Source organism: Apodemus sylvaticus, chromosome 10 (genome assembly GCF_947179515.1).
Source record: "Apodemus sylvaticus chromosome 10, mApoSyl1.1, whole genome shotgun sequence".
Taxonomy (NCBI): domain Eukaryota; kingdom Metazoa; phylum Chordata; class Mammalia; order Rodentia; family Muridae; genus Apodemus; species Apodemus sylvaticus.
In genome coordinates this window covers 38,047,568-38,064,290 of record NC_067481.1, presented here as the reverse complement: position 1 = coordinate 38,064,290, position 16,723 = coordinate 38,047,568, and the positions used below count along the sequence as shown (strand labels likewise).

At 39.4% G+C, this 16,723-nt stretch overlaps 1 protein-coding gene across 4 annotated transcripts in view; it reads left to right on the top strand.

Moving 5' to 3' along the window:
- The window catches only part of Bcas3 (BCAS3 microtubule associated cell migration factor), a 485,645-nt gene that overhangs the window by 219,059 nt on the left and 249,863 nt on the right, over positions 1 to 16,723 (top strand). For all 4 annotated transcript variants that reach the window (XM_052197918.1, XM_052197921.1, XM_052197919.1 and 1 more), the window contains exons 21-22: positions 2,920 to 3,116; positions 5,864 to 5,961. In XM_052197918.1, coding sequence (XP_052053878.1) covers positions 2,920 to 3,116; positions 5,864 to 5,961 — 295 coding nt within the window. The remainder of the gene's footprint in view (positions 1 to 2,919; positions 3,117 to 5,863; positions 5,962 to 16,723) is intronic.

Genomic DNA, 16,723 nt, shown 5'->3' with positions numbered 1-16,723 from the left:
AAATACACACAGTTCTTTCTTTATCAGTGGCCTAATTTACATTGCTGAATGCAACTCCCAGAAAGAGAAATCATTGTCCTTGATCTGCATCTTTCCCCATCATTAGATCACACACACACACACACACACACACACACACACACACACACAGCCATATTCTGAACCTCATCAGTTGTGTTTTGTTCAGACCCAATTGTCATAATCTGAGAAACATAATTAAATATAAATAGTTCTGGACACGGACTTAAGCAATGTGGGAAGCCACTTCATAAAGCCTTTTCAGAGAGGTGAATACAGCAATGCCAAGTCTGGCCAGAAGTATAGTTGATTTTTGCTGAAGATTTGTATAAACCGTTATTCCAAAGATTGTTTTGTAGTGATATTCAGGTTCCCCCTGTCTTCAATTTGCTTTTTTTCTTACACTGTTGAGGCTAATCCCTGCAACTTCCTCACCCTTTACATAGAGCATGATGCTTATAAAAGTTTGAATTACTGTTTACCGTGTGTAAATCCCTGTGTCAATGTTTATGACAGTTAACAAAACATTTTGATCAGGTGTTGGTTACATGAGAGAAAACATATTAACTTCTTTATTTAAAAATAGATGCGAGGGCTGGGGAGACAGCTCAGTGGTTAAGAACACCGACTGTTCCAGAGGACCTGAGTTCCAGCTCCCACAATGGGTGGCTCACAGCTTCCTGTAACTGTGTTCCTAGGGACCCTGTGCTATCTTTTGCCCTCCTTCGGCATGTTCCCACATGTGACATGTCCTCATACAAATACATACAGATAAAAATTATATAAAATTAGATGTACAAATAATTTAAAGCAACATCAATATATTACAGTATGATACAGGGAAAGCAGCTTCATCTGTGAAATTATTTGGGACCTTACCTTAGCATTGGAGAGCCAAGAATAACTCCACAGTTTTTAAGAACTTGAAAGGATTGCTTTAGTCACTGTCTTTGCATGCCTACATGCAGTAAATACTGACTTATCTGAATCTACAAATATGTCAGCCCCTAAGGATCTGATGGTAATTACATGAGGCAGACAATCCATTTTTCAAATCTACAGCTCCTTTTCTTTTCATGAGATTTTTGTGCTTTGAATACATGGTGTACTGTGTTTTTTTGTGGGTATGTTAATGTATGTCTATTTTTACAATTTTGGCTTAAATTTTTCTTTTTTTTTCTTTTGGTTTTTTGAGACAGGGTTTCTCTGTATAGCCCTGGCTATCCTGGAACTTTCTGTAGACCAGGCTGGCCTGAACTCAGAAATTCACCTGCCTCTGCCTCCCAGAGTGCTGGGATTAAAGGCATGTGCCACCATTGCCCGGCTAACTTTTTCTTGAGATGATAATATAATTATATTATTTCCCCTTTCCCTTCCCTTCTTTCAAACCCTCCTATGCACAACTCTCCCAGCCTTTCATTTTTCTTTAAACTTCATGGCCTCTTCCTCTTTAATTGTTGTTGCTGTTGGTTGGTGTGTGTTTGTTCACAAAAATATAAATACAACCTGCTCAATCTGTATAATGTTACTTTTTTTCAGGCTGATCATTTGGTATTTTGGATAATCATTTGTGTGCTCTTTCTTAGGAAAGACTATTTCTCCCCCATCGGTATTCCTTATTGCTTGTAGTGTTTTGTGTAGAGTTGAGGCTTTCTGAATACTCCCCCTTCCATATTAGCATGTATGTTGGTGATATCCTTGTGTAGATTATGTTTAGGCGGCCATGTTGGTGAGACTTTGTGGCTGTATCCTTTGTTGGAGACACACTCTCACAGCAAACTTCCTGTACCTCTGGCTCTTAGAATCTTTCTGTCTCCATTTTCATAATCATCCCTAAGCCTTTGATGTAGAGATATGTTATAGATAAATATTCATTGAAACTGTGCTCCACAGCTTTGCATTTTGATATTTGATAGTTTTCTGTAATGTTCTTTCATCTGTTGCAAAGAGAAGTCACCTTGATAACAGTTGAGAACTAACTTACTTATAGGTATAATGATAAATGTTGAGTTAGGGATTTAGCCTAGTAAAGTGGAGGCTATAGGTTGTCCTCAAAATTGTATGACTGTTTTAGTCCCAGATAGTTGGCTAGGTTTTCAGTACCAGGGATGATTTTCCAATTAGCAGGTCTTAGTCCAATTAGTGAGCTGTTACTTACCACCAAGACAGATGTGCCACTAGTGTGCTATTAATATTTTGGAACATGCTGGTCATTGTTGTGGTACATAGGTATCATAGCTGGTTTGCATAGCTGAAAGCTCACATGACAAATCCTGGTACATGAAAGCTAGTCCTCAGGGAAGACCTGAGGATTGAGGAAGACCTGGACCTTCAGGTCAGGTCCAGCTAAGATCCTTTAAGTTCTATGTCTGAAGTACATCGTGTCTCCCTTTCACATCTGGGGCCACATACAAGGGCAATAGCAATAGTCTATAATATGAGTCTCCTGGAGAACTCCATACAATGGTCCAAAAGGCTTCTCATCCCCGATACTGGGATCTTCATTATAGTATGGCTCTTGTGGGAACAGTTTGATTATCTTAAGATTTTAAGTTGTGTACATATGTTTGTATATGGGGCTTATATACTTGAGAATTCAGAAAGAGTGCTGGATTGTCTAGAATTAGCACCATAAGCCATTGTAAAGCACCCATCTATGGGTATTGGGAACTAACTGAAGTCCTCTGCAAGAACAGTGCATCTTCTAAACCACTGAGCCGTTCTCCAGCCTCCTACAGTTTATTCTTATTGTCGATGAAATCCAGTCAAAAGATTTCAGAAATGTCCATGTAAGAAGTAATGTTGATGGTATTTTTCTCTGACTGTCTTTTTTTTCACTCAGATGGAAAGTGGGTGTTAAGACCATAGTACCTTGAAACCATGACTGTATCTCTTTTTCAGGTTGAAATTGTGACACACACTGGACCCCACAGGCGCCTTTGGATGGGTCCACAATTCCAGTTCAAAACCATCCACCCCTCAGGCCAGACCACAGTCATATCATCTAGTTCTTCTGTGTTGCAATCTCATGGACCTAGTGACACACCACAGCCGCTCTTGGACTTTGATACGGATGACCTAGATCTTAACAGCCTCAGGTAGGAGAGGGGAGCCAGGAAGTTACGTGCAGGGATTCAAGTCTTCCTTTGAGATGAGTCTCCTCTCAGTATTCATACTTCTCCTTTTGACTCCTTTGGAGTGTCCTGTTGCTGACTCTATATGTTACCTGTCATTTGCTGTCACTGCTTAGGAGCTGATCAATGCAACACATATTTTAGTTCTGAAATGGAATACTTTAAAAAGCCAGCCAGTTTATGCTTTGTGTGCGTATGTGCAGATGTGCTGAAGGGCTCGTTTTAATGAAATACAGCATTCACTTATCTTCTTGTTCGAATCAGACCGGGATATGGCTAGGTGCTAGTGGGTTACCCTAAATGAATCCAGTCTGTATCTCCATGAGGAGAATTATCAATCAGTTAATAAATTTTGACTTGATGTAGTTGCATACATCTTTAATTTCAGCATTCAAGATTAGTGGTTTGTGAGTACAAGGTCATAAGAACATCCTATGTAAAATTTAAAAATAGAAAATATTTAAAAATTATTTTAATAATTTTAAAATAAAATTATGGGAAATTATTTCCAACCACATGATAAAAATGGTTTTCTTCTTTGTCAACAGCAATAACAGTTTTTTAAAAAAGTAATAAACTAAGCTAGATGTGATGGCACAGACCTTTAATTCAAATACTTGGTAAGCAGAGACAGCTGGATCTTTGAGTTAGTTTTCCAGCAGGACTTTGTAATAGAGACCCTTTCTCAAAATAAAACAAAATTGCTGCCAGGCTAAATTAAATTAGACTCTCAAAAAATTTAAATGGGATCTATGTGTAGAGGGGTGGAGACATAAATGCCCTCCTGACTTTCCTTGTGGTGGTCTCCAAAGCATTGATCCCCTGTAACTGTCTGAATACTAGCTCTTTCTCTCATTCCCAGGCTGTCTTGCCTTCACTAGCCCCACAGATCTGCTGCTGAAGTCAGAATTCAAGGTGTCTTCTTAATTTTTAAATTTTTATTAGCTTGCTTGTTTATTTAGAGATTGATTCGGTAGCTCAGGTTATCTTGGAATTCACTGTGTAGTCCACATGATTTTGAACTCATGGATGTCCTCCTGCCTCCGCCTCCTCTTGAATGCTGGCATTTGGGGTGTAATGTAGTCCACCTGGCCTAGGCTAATTCTTCATTTCTCTTTTCTCCTGTAACATTTGTTCGTTGAGTTTTGCCATTTACATCGCACAGTGTATCTGGGAATTTGAAACTCTGTCCTCTTGAGGGCACCACGGAAGCCATGTTTGCTTTCAGTCCTTCTGGTCTCGCTAGTCATATGGCAGGACGTTGGCTCTACTGTTTCTTTAAAACTGTGAAGTCTATTCTTAAAAAATCATAATGCATTCTTTTTGTTCATCACACTGTCCATTGCTTCATATGCAGTTAAGGTTGGTGTTATACTGGGTGTGCTTATCCTTTTTCTTCTAATTCTAAAGATTCAGTTACTTTTAATTCCAGTAGAAATGCAGTAGATTTCTCAAGCCCAGCCTGGTCTGCATAGCTGAACAGATCCAGACCCTGCCTGCCTCTAAGAGAAGCCCATCTGATGTGGGCAGTGGTGGGTTGTGTGGTGACTTTGTTGTTGTGAATAGTATATTATGGATTTGCATACACTGTGATAGCCATGTCACTGTGTAGTGTGCTCTGATGCTCCGCTGTCCATCATCCCTCTTCTTTATGTCCTACACGTTTATTACCTAGGACATCTCATTCTGAACTTAGCTCTCTTTAGTGGTAGTTCTTGGGTAATTGTATCTGTATATATATATTTGCTCCTAAAATAACACTATGCATATTTGCAGTAAACCCTCACTGTGGGAATTGCCAGAAGTACATGCATGTATTATTTCTCTACATTGTGTGGCATGTAGACCTTTCAATTGTAGTCATTGTCTTTATAGTATTTGTTCTAAAGCAGGTGGAGACTCAGAATTGGTATATTACCTTTCTTTTGATAGCCTTTTGACATTATGTTTGATGAGCTAGTTTGCTTAGGTTCAAGTTGATTTTTACATTATTATCGATACTTTTATGGAAGTTACTTAGTAGCTACATTGTCTGACCACGGTGCACAACACAGCCGATTACCTTGACTCGTCCTTCTAAGTAATGTAACTAACAGTAATGACAGGTGAGGGTGTCTCAGGTCTTTAAAATGATGGCTGAATGTGGCTGTGCACATCTTTATTCCCAACCCCTGGGGGCAGAGTCAGGACATCTCAATGAGTTTGAGGCCAGACAGGACTACACTACATAAAGAGACTACACACACACACACACACACACACACACACACACACACACACACATTTCTGAATTATTGCTGTCTTCTCTGATGCTATTCATAAAATTGAATAGAATTTTTGAATAGAATACAAAATAGTCAGAGCTGTTTGTATGTTTGCTTTGGAAAATATTCTCTATAAAGTACTCGGTTCTTTTCCAGTTCTATTACTTTTTTTTACTTCAGTTTTATCTTCTCAATTCATTTCTTAAGCTACCAAACGACACAAGCTAACAAGAAGTTAGAGTGGGGGTGGGCGCTGGGAATGGCCAGCTTTTGGAGTTTCCTTTTCTGTGTGAGTTTGGGACTATGGCTCCTTTTCTTGTCTGCTGTTAGAGGGTATGGTTCTTTAATGGGTTGAGCCATACCAGCATTCATGATTTAAGGTCTGTTGTAGGAAGTGACAGTTTCCTTGCCGGTAACATATGTGAACTAAATTAAATTGCATTGCAGAATCCAGCCGGTCCGCTCTGACCCAGTCAGCATGCCAGGGTCATCCCGTCCAGTCTCTGATCGAAGGGGAGTTTCCACAGTGATCGATGCTGCCTCAGGTAGGATTTTTCCAGAGCATTGCTTTTCTATTCAAATTTTTTTTCTTATACATTATAGAGGTGATGCTCATTTTCTTTCCTCTTTTGTTGTTTGGAGTTTTCTGTCTTTTTACAGCAGTGTGCCTCTATTTGCTACTGAAAACTGCGGGGCACTCAAACATTCCTAGTGTTTGTGAGTGGGGGTTGGAGGGTGGAACTGGCTCTTGATTAAATGTAATGAACATAGTATTGAAGGCTATGGGGTTGATGACTGTTTGCCTTTGATCACTTGGAATGCCAAGCAGCAACCTTGACAGAGCACGTAAATACAATGTATGGATTCAATTGACTCAACCTGTGGAGTATCAGCATGCCTGATGTGTGGCAGCAGAGACAGTCCAAATGCTGTCTTAGCTAGTTTCACTGTGGAAAGCATAAAGCTTAGAGATTCATCAGCTTAACCCTGCCATGCCTAGTACAGTTATTCATTTCCTAGCCTTTCAATCAGTCTGAGTATGTGTTGTGTTAATTTCTGGAACAGGAACCATTGCTAATTTTTTTTATCGATGGTTACTTCCATTGTACTATAGAGATGTTCTCAGCAAAGCCTGGTGAATCCCTGAGTTGTTTGTGGTAATGAGCTTTCTCTAGTCTAAGATCAGTTAAAAGGAAGAACATTGCTGTGGTGGGGAATGCCTGAAGATCTCACAGGAGGCTTCTGTCCCAAGTCTCCTACAAGTAGATTCATCAGTAATTCTACAGTAGTCAGAGTTGAATTGGAGAAGATCTTAATCCTATGGAGGTATCACAGTCCCCACAAATGGCTGGTTTAATCCTTTGGAGGCTTCATCGTCCCCACAAATGGCTGGTTTATTGAGGCTTAACCTGAAAGAGAGAGGAAGCCGTTTCAAACAGCTGCTTGACTCCAGCGCAGTGCTCACGGCTTTGTCCGTTTTCTTACTTTTAGGAGTTATTTGTTCATTTTGGTTTATTGATTGTATGTTAGATCTTATCAAACTGTCTATATCTAGCCTAATACCTTAACTTCAAGGTAGGGTTTTTTTTGAAAGCTCATTCTTATTTTTCTGCTTTAAGTTGAAAAGTGTGGTTGCTGCATGCTACAGGCAGGGAGGCAGGCTGTGCTGGCGTTTGTGCATCAGATCATCACACGGGACTTTTGAGATCAAGAAGGAACAAACATTTGGGCAGTCTTCATCTGCCAGTGCTAACAGTGAGTGCTAGTTAAGATGAAGCCTTAGTGGGCCTTTATTACATTCTTAATCTCTACAATATTATTAATTTTGCTCTCAAAACTATTAGGCACTAGTAATGTGTGTTGATAAAATGATTACCCTGTATTGGACATATTTGATATGGTAACCTGAGGTAATAGTAGTACATATTATATTGCTCCTAAAGTAGCTCTTCTAGTATTGTTCTTGCCATATCCTTCCAGTCTTGGGGGATTATTCTATTTTTAATAGCTCAATCATTGGCTCAAGCCTTTATTTGAAAAGTTAAGGTGAGGAAAGAGTTCACAAGGCAACTCCTCATCTGTAGCCCCTCCCAGGAGTGGAATTAACATCAAAATACAAGCCTAGGGTTATCCACAACAGCTCTAGGTTAAGTTGTTTCATGAATACAAAGTTCACAGAACCTTTTAATCCATTGTATTAGGTATTGTTGTTTGGTTGTTTAGCAAAAACAGAATTTAAGTTGATTTTTGAGTAGCAATTAAGTTTTAGGTTTTCACACTTGATCTGCTTGCTTTACTGTCAAAGACTGAGAGTTTATGGGGTGCTATTCTGTGGCCTCGAACTTTTGAAATTGCCACTCTTCCAGCTAGAGGAAGCATTTTTTGGTACCTACACCCTGCTGTTATTCTAGGCCCATTTTCCCTCTTGAAATCCATGTTTCTTTCATGAACCAGCCAGGACAGTGAACATGTATGCAGCTCTCTCCAGCTCTAAGCAGAGACCTTAGCTGTGGAGAATCAGATTTCTGTGTGAAATTCCCCTGGGCCACCTCACATGGTTCAGCCCCTTTTGATGGAGTCTGTGTTGTCCATTACTTTAGTTGTGTGTATGATAATCTGTGTCCAGCCTCCATGTTCTTGATAGTCCACTGCTGTTTACAGAATTACTGTTCTGTCAGTGTTGAACACAGTGAGACTAAATGATTGTAGTTCTTTGTTGAAAGACATTTATGGGTAAATTCTAATAGATCCTATTTTTTTTAAGGCAATCAGTTGGTTGAAATTGTCCCTGAACCAGGAAGTGCTGCTCTCATTGTGGCCCACACATTTGAGTTGTATCTTTGGAGTTAGGTGAACTGTTGCTTACAGGAATCCCCAGCATAGGAGCTCCTCCTCCAGGCTTCACTGCTCCGCATTTCCTTCCATTTTATACTGCTTCATGCGATGTCCTTATGTTTCACCTATGGCGTGTGTTATAGCTGGCCTTTAGTTTCTGGGACAGAACCTTCTCTATCTAACTCTGTGGGGGAATCCTTTTTATATAATATCCTATCAAAGATAGTGAAATAAACTTTAATATTATATATATATATATATACATACATATATATATATATAATTCTCTGGCAGAAAATAAATTTCAAAGTGAAACTATCTTATTTAAACCTTGTAATTGGAGCTGGAAAGATGTCTCTTCTGTTAGGAGCCCAGCTGCTCTTCCTGAGGATATGGGCTCAGTTTCTAGCACCCACATGGCTTCTCACAACCGTCTGTCAATCCAATACCAGGGCATCTAGTGTTCTTGTCAGGCCTCTGTGAACACTGCACACACATGGTGCATAGACATATATGCAGCCAAAACCTCATACACACAAAGTAAAATAATAAAGAGGGAAGTTTTTAAAACCTTGTATATGGACTTTTTATTTTGGCTCTCTGTGTAAGCTGTGGCACTGTACAAAAGACAGTGTGATGACTCCACAAGACATATGCCAAGTTTTCTTTCACACGTATTTTTTGCATTTTATTCCTTCATGCAGAGATGCATGTAGAACACACATACACACATACTCACACACTAAAAGCCTGTAAACTTCCCTGGTTTAAGCACAGGGAAACCCAGTCTACAGGTGATTGATAAGCAGACATTGTTTTTGATTGTGAGATGTTTTCATCTTAAGATCAAGGAGCACCATTCTGGAGCAAGGTTTGTGGAATTTTACCCTAAGGCACAAGTTCCCCACAACAAATAGGGTCTTGTACTGATTTCTAATATTCACACACACCCAAATAATTTAAGAAACTGTGTTTCTGAATCACAAATAATATTTTTGAACAAAACCTTAAGCTAATTTCTTCACATTTTTCTATAATTTTTTTCACTTTAAATACCTCATTTTTTTCATTGTTTATACCTATTTTAAGTATTTTAGTTGGGGTCTCATTTGAACTTAGTTTCCTGTTCCCTCCTCCCTCAATCCGTCATGTAGAGCCAGAGGCCCTGCCTCAGCCCTCCCAAGCTGTGCAGAGAGCACAGGCACAGGCTTGTTCCTCTGTCTGTCTGTCCTGCTTTAAAGTCAATGTGCTGTCATCTTTTCTTGAATTGCATAATTAACCTCAAGCGTCTCTGGAGATCCACGTCACTCTGATTGTGTCCTGGTTTGCATAGAGGTTGATGCTTACCAACAAAGAATTCAAAGGATTGAGATTAAAAGACAGATATTCAGGATCTGCATGCGGAGGAGACAGAGTTTGTAAATTGATCCACAGTTCCCCTTTGGATCAGGGGTTCGTTGCCACCATAATCCTAAATCATCTAAGGTGCTGCTAGAAGATCTACCTGGTGCAGCGTTGTAGGTCAGTGGTTACAAAACTACAGCTAACTGCAAGAAACTGGGATTTTTATATCCATGGTCTGTAAGTTCTGCTAAAATCTTCAGTAAGTCATCTTTTCTACATAGCTTATTCTCTGAGCTCTCAAGTGAAAAATGAGAATTCCTACACAGATTTTGGATTCTCTTTACTTCTAAGAGATGTATTCAAGGAATTTCCTAAGGTGATTCCCAAATTTAAAATACATAACTTTCTTTAGAAATACAATGGTAGTTTTTTGAATAAGTTATAAGGCTTGCAAGTCACAGAGTTCCAGATATTGTGCCTGATTATAAAGTGACGAAAACTCTAAGCTTGTCTCATGGGTCTTCAAAGCTTGTGTTGGAACAATAAGAGGATTAAGGAGAAGGGTGAAATGAGAAGAAGGCTCAGGGTTGATCTGTGAGCAGCCCTTCTGAGGAGGAAGTACCAAAATCAGTTATTAAGACTAGCATGTTAAATAGAGATGGTCAGGCATGGATGATATATCTGATCTCATTCTTTGAACACTTACCAACTGTATAAAATTTAAAAGTAAACTTTAGAGAATAGGTCAAAAGAAAGAATATGTAAACCTCTATTTGAGCCCAAGGAAAGCAAAGGCTGGACTGTTTATGGAGCGGGAGGCCTGAGGGGGGTGCCACACCCGCAGTGGACTGTCTCAGACTGGACTGGCAGGTCCCTTTGTCTTAGTGACATGAGTGTTAAATTGTTAGTGCAGCGCTGTTTTCATTTGTGTCCAATATAACATGCTAGAACCTGGGCTTCTGAAACTCCACTGCATGTGCTTGAGAATGGCCACAGACAAGGCTAAAGTAAATAATCAAAATGAAAACGGTTATTCCTAAGAAAAGACTAGTTCTGGAAGCATGTGGTACCAAGAACAAGGATGGCTGTGCCGCCTTTCACAGCTCTGCCTATAAAGAAGTGATTTCAGAATTAAAACACTTCCTAGGTGTGTGCCCCCACAGCTCCCTGTGAGGGTGAAGCAGGAGGATAGCTTTAATCCATGGGTATGAGAGGAGCCGGGACAGCTTAGCTAGACCCAGTGGCAAACAAATGAACAAAGCCCTAGTTAAAGTGTCTGTTATTAAAGGAAGAACTGAGCTACATTTATATAGTCTGTCTCAGCTTGGAAATGTGACTTGTTTTGGGTCAACTTGGAAGCACTTTTAAATTTACTGTATGATTTTATTTATGTGTAGCTACTGTATATATATGCTAATCATACAGCCCAATGAATTTTTACAATCATATAAAGACCACTCAGACCAACAGTAGAATATTTCTGTCAATAAAGGAGTTACTAAGTCCTACTTCAGTCAGCACTGACTCTAATGCACCAGTAACCTCAGTCAGTACTGGCTGTAATGCATGGGTAACCTCAGTCAGCACTGACTCCAATGCACGGGTAACCTTGGTCAGCACTGACTCTATTGCATGGGTAGCCTCAGTCAGCACTGACTCTAATGCGCCATAATTAGCTTTGCCTTTCTGGAACTTGATATAATTGGAATCATTTCATATATATACTTAAAGCATTTTGGTTCATGATTTGAGATTCTTGTAGGTGTATCATTAGTTAAAGCAAGAATGATTGTACCTAACTGTTGCACTGATAGAAAGCAACTACAATAATGACTTAATTATTAGAGTTGTACTTTGACTTGGCAAGTGTTTTTGAAGAATATCTTTCTCCTTGAAAGACCAGGTGACAGTATGTGGGAATTTTGGTGATTTAAAAATACAAAAACAAAACCAAAAATAACAACAAAAAAAAAAAAAACCGTTTCTTTCATTTTGAGAAAATGAATAATAATAGTAATAATAATAATTAGGTCTTTCCACTGAAAATTAGAAAACTGACAACCTTATATCTCACTGTCCTCCCTTTAGGACTCAATACTTCTGGAGATTTCTAGTTAAATATATGATAATATTAACTAGTATAATTTCTCAAATCATATAGTAGAGGATATCAGTGTTCATGAAAGATGCAGTTCTTTTCAAATGGCCAAATTCATGTTGTGCTAAAGTAGATTTTTATGTAATTCTTCCTGGTACAAAACGGGACCAAAGAAGTTAATATCATAAGGAAGGAAAAGTAACTGGTAGTTCAATTCCATAGTGAAGCTAAGGTTGTTAGCATCGCATCAGTAGAGCATCCGACTTTCAGGATGCTGATAGTGATCTGGTCGTTCCATCACAAGCCTGACTGAGTGCAGCCAACTTTTCTTGACATGGTTCAACCGAAGGGTGTTTGTTTTAATCTGTAAGAATTTTAGCTGTGTAGTGGCAAGTATCTGTGGTCCTAGCCATCAGGAGGCTGGGGCTGGAGGATTGTGAGTCCAAGGTCAGCCCTGGCTACATAACTGTCATAAGAGATTTTATTAACCTTAAGATTAAAACTTATATAAGTATTTTAAATGCTGACTGGTGTTAGGTGCATAAATGAAGCTTCTATGGGTGGTGTGTAGATTAATACAAAGGAAATCTGGACCTTCTTACAACTCCCTGTTACTTGGTGTGTTTCCATATTACTAATAAAATTTATTTAGTAATGTTCCTGATGCTAACATATTAGCATATTTTATTTTCAGTCTTCATTATCTATAGCATAAAGTACTTTTTTATATTTTACCTATATTCAGAAACCAAAATGTTTTTTAATCACATGAATTTTTATAGTTTTTGCTGTGTAAAGTTGCTCTATTTCTCCCCATTATTTCTATTTGTCCTTATCATTCTTGCTTGGATTTCCATGAATCTCTTAAACTGAAATAGCCTCATTTAGCATGATTGTCCAAGTCCTATAGTGAAGAATTAACATTTCACTATTAAATATAATCTTAGGTAGAGGGTCTTTGTGTTATATTTATAAAAAATTTTTTCTGAAGAAAATGGATGAATTTTGAAAAAGAATTGAAGTGATATTTTGTGAGTCAAAGGTATAAAGTGTGTTACCAGAGATATTTCATTAAGCCAGGCATGGTGGCACGTGATTATGACTAGGGAACTGAGGCAGGGTGATCAGGAATTCCAGGCCAGTCCTGTCTACATGAGTCCTTGTGTGATGGTTTGGATGAGACTGGCCTCTAGTTGGCAAAACTGTTGAGGTGTGAACTGATTAGGAGGTGTGGCTTTCTTGGAGGGGGTGTGTCACTGGGGATAGGCTTTGTAGTTTCAAAAGCCCAGACCAGGCCCAGTCTCACTCGTCCCTGCTTCCAACTTGTGAATAGATGTAAGATCTTAGCTAACTGCTCTAGTGCCATGCCTGCCTGCCTGGTGCAATGCCTCCTGCCATGATGGTCATGGACTCACCCTCTGGAACAGTAATCAAGCCCCCAATTGAATGCTTTATTTTATAAGCCTTGATTATGGTGTCCCCTTGCAGAAATAGAAAAGTAACTGAGATACCCTGTTTCAGACAGAAATCAAGAAAAGCAATCTTTGAAGGCAGCATACTGAGCTAGTTGAAAGAACCATGGTTAAAACTTAGCAAAACAATGAAGAGAGTGAACCAAAAATGGAGCAGCTTCACCAATGGGTTGTAGCCATCTAAGCCTTGCAAACATGGTAGTGAGGGACCTTTACAAGGTAAGAAATATATGAAGGGCTGTGAATTTTACTGAGCTACTAGAAGTTATCAATGCACAATTCTGAGAGCGGTTGCTGGAAAGAAGTGTAAATGCACCACTGTCTCTCCCCCAGCTGTGAATGTGCTACTGTCTCCCTCCCCAGGTGTGAATGCACCAGTGTCTGTTTTTCTCTCTCCCCACATATATGAATGCACCACTATCTGTCTCTCCCCAGGTCTGGACACACCTATTGTCTTTTTTACCCCATGTTTGGGTGATGGCTTTCAGTTTTGATAAAACTGGGCATTGGAAAGAGGAGCTGATTTTTCAGCTTTCCCAGTCAGCCTGAGACCCTTGACTCACAGTAGGTCAGGCTTTGTGAGACATTTGTAGGATCTTTGCCAATCTACAGGAGGAAGCACTATCAGGAAGCAGTTTATACAGCTAGATGCTCAACATTGTGTTAAGTGTCCTCACAGCTCTATTTCCCAAATATCCCAAAAATAAATCCTAAGACACCCTGCTCCTGGTACTTGGAATTACTTAAAAGTGCATTATGGTGACACCTCAGATAAGTCTAAATCTCTTTCTGTCCTACTTGATCAAATATTCATTTCAAACCATGTGTGCTGAAATGAGCCATGCGGGAGTCAAGAGAGTCAGCTATTCAGGCGGTGAAATGTGTGCCCGCAGCTGGCAGATGACATTCCAGAACAATGCATTCCCATCTTGTCCTTGTTGCTTCAGGCAACAACTGACAGGCCTGACTGGTCATTGGCTTTCTAGTTCTGGCACTTATAGGAATGAAATTTTTAGTGTCACAGATACTTAAAAGCCATCCCTGTTAGGGTGGATACAAACTATGCTGGAGGGTCCTCCCCCCATGGAGATGTAATCAATATGGTCTGGAGGTCTGGCTTCTTGACCTGAACCTATAATTATTTGAGCATTCTGTGAAAAGCTCACATTCAGAGTACTGGGGCTCAGTTGTGCGTGGAGACAAAAAAAAAAAAAAAAAAAAAAAGCCTTTGTCTATGTTGTTTTTCATTCCATTTAAGAGGCTTTGAGGTGGTTGTGTAAGATTAGATGAGATTAGAACATTGTACCTTTGGGACACTGGGTGCAGAAGGAAGTTTATGCATCAGCTCTGAAACCTTCTCTATATTTGCACAAGTTATGACCTTAATGAGCAATTTGTAGTTGTGAAGTTTTCAAATTTCATTGAGCCAAATATCTGGATTTGAATAGAGGTCTTAATAATACTTTTGATTTGTACCATCAAGTGCCACACTGAAAAAGTGAAATCTGTGGTGTGATCCAAGGGCACAAAGGTAAGATAAGGATGGGGTTCCTTGTTCTGCAGACCTGCAGGTGAAGGTCACTGAACCTCCTGAAATAGTAAAATATAGGCAGAAAGAAAGGGGTGGGGAGGAAGGTGCAGCTGTGACTGTTGTGTCATTACTTACCTTATGAACCAACCTTGGGCAAAGGGCAAGCTATGCCTTATAACCTCTCTGGGCTACCAAGACAGTTCAGTAGATAAAGGCCTGAGTTTGATCCCCAGAACCCACCTGGCAAAAGTGGGCAGTTATCTCCCACTTCCATACACCGGGAAATGCATGCATGTTTTTAAACAAGAAGGTCTATGGGAATAAGAAGCTCTTCACACATTTTACATACCACAGAGTGAATATGGTTTAAGCTGAATCATTAATTCCCAATCACACAAAAGGCTTTTTATCTTCACATGATTAGAAGTTTGTAAGACTTAGTCTCCAGCTCCATTATACCACTAAGCCTGGAAAACTTTCTTGCCTATATTCCTATTAATTAGGCTTGTCATTGTACTATGGTCATTGTTCCTTTGTAAACATCAAAAGTTATCTTTTATATCATTCTTTTAAAAATTCATGTGTTGGGACTGGACAGTAGCTTGGCTATTAAAGCTCTTGCTGATCCTTTACAGGCCTGGCTTCAGTTCACAGCACCATATTGTGGCTCATAGTTCTAGGGAATCTGACACCCTCTTTTGATTGCATGGATACGAGGTACACCTGTGCTACACATATAACATGTAGGGAAGACACTGGTAAACATAAAGTAAATAAATAAAATTTTAAAATTAGGAAATGCACATGTTTACACAGACCATTTCCTATTGCAAGCAACAATAAAAATTAAGGTTTTAGAGCACTCTGCTATGGAGCCTTTCCTATTGGGTTTATCTTTGTACCTCATTGACTTTAACACACTTCTGCTTTTTAGGATCTGTGGTCAGGGCTGGCAAACATACAATAAAGTAATTGGTGTGACTTTTCTGGCCATGTTAACTCAGCTTTCAGCTTTATTTGAGGGACTCTTAAGAACTGTCATTTCAGTATCATGGGACAGTATGTTGACATGGAAATCTGATTCAAGTTCCATTTATCCCAAACATTCTAAAAGAACTTTCAGAATTAGTAATAGAATTACAAAGTTATATTTACCAGCATATGCTTTTGTCTGAGGCAGTACCAAGAGAGGGTATGGTTGGTTCTTGTAATGGTGTATGGAATCTTGTGTGTTAACCTGTACTAATCTGGAAAGTACCTGTTGTTCATGGTTAAGACTTGTCTAAGAAAATCATGATGGTGTCTTCTTGGCTCCTCAAGCTCAAATGGACAACATGGAGACACTGCCTCAAAGAGCAGTTTACGTATATACAGATAGATGTGGACACATAACCCTGGGAGAGAAGGTTGAAATTTCAGAAGAGCTCCCCAATTACATCTTCTCTAGACCATATTATTTTGAATGTAGACTGTGTTCATGCCAAAGAAAAGACTGCTTTTACCCATGGTTTTCTCAGCATGCAGAGGTCTCAGAAAACCCCTTTTTACTCTATCCCATCCACCACCCCTGTGTCTGAAATGTCTGATTTTATAACAAAAGAAGGCCCCATCCTGAGTGAAGGGACCCTAGCCTGAGAGAACTTGCTGCGGGTGTTGGAGGCTGGCTGTGGCCTCAGCTCTGTTCTCAACCTCACTTGTTACTGTGCTGCCTTGGTTACGTCTTCCTCCCTTCTTAAACATTTACTCTTGCTTTTATCAAATATTAAAGTGACAGTCATCACCTTCTTTATGTACCTAACATAGTCTTAATGATGTCAGACCCCTAAATTGTTCCCATAGTACAGTAAGGGTTAATGAATTCAACACTTCGGAATAGAACATCAGAACCAAATTTTTATATTTGATGCAAATAGTAGTTACCTTTAGAAGGGGACCTGAGAGACCACTGTGCAGCAGTGAGATGTGGAGCCTTCCTTCCCTTGGAGTCCTTTAGACCACATTCATGTTGTATTTTTGAAAAACAAAAT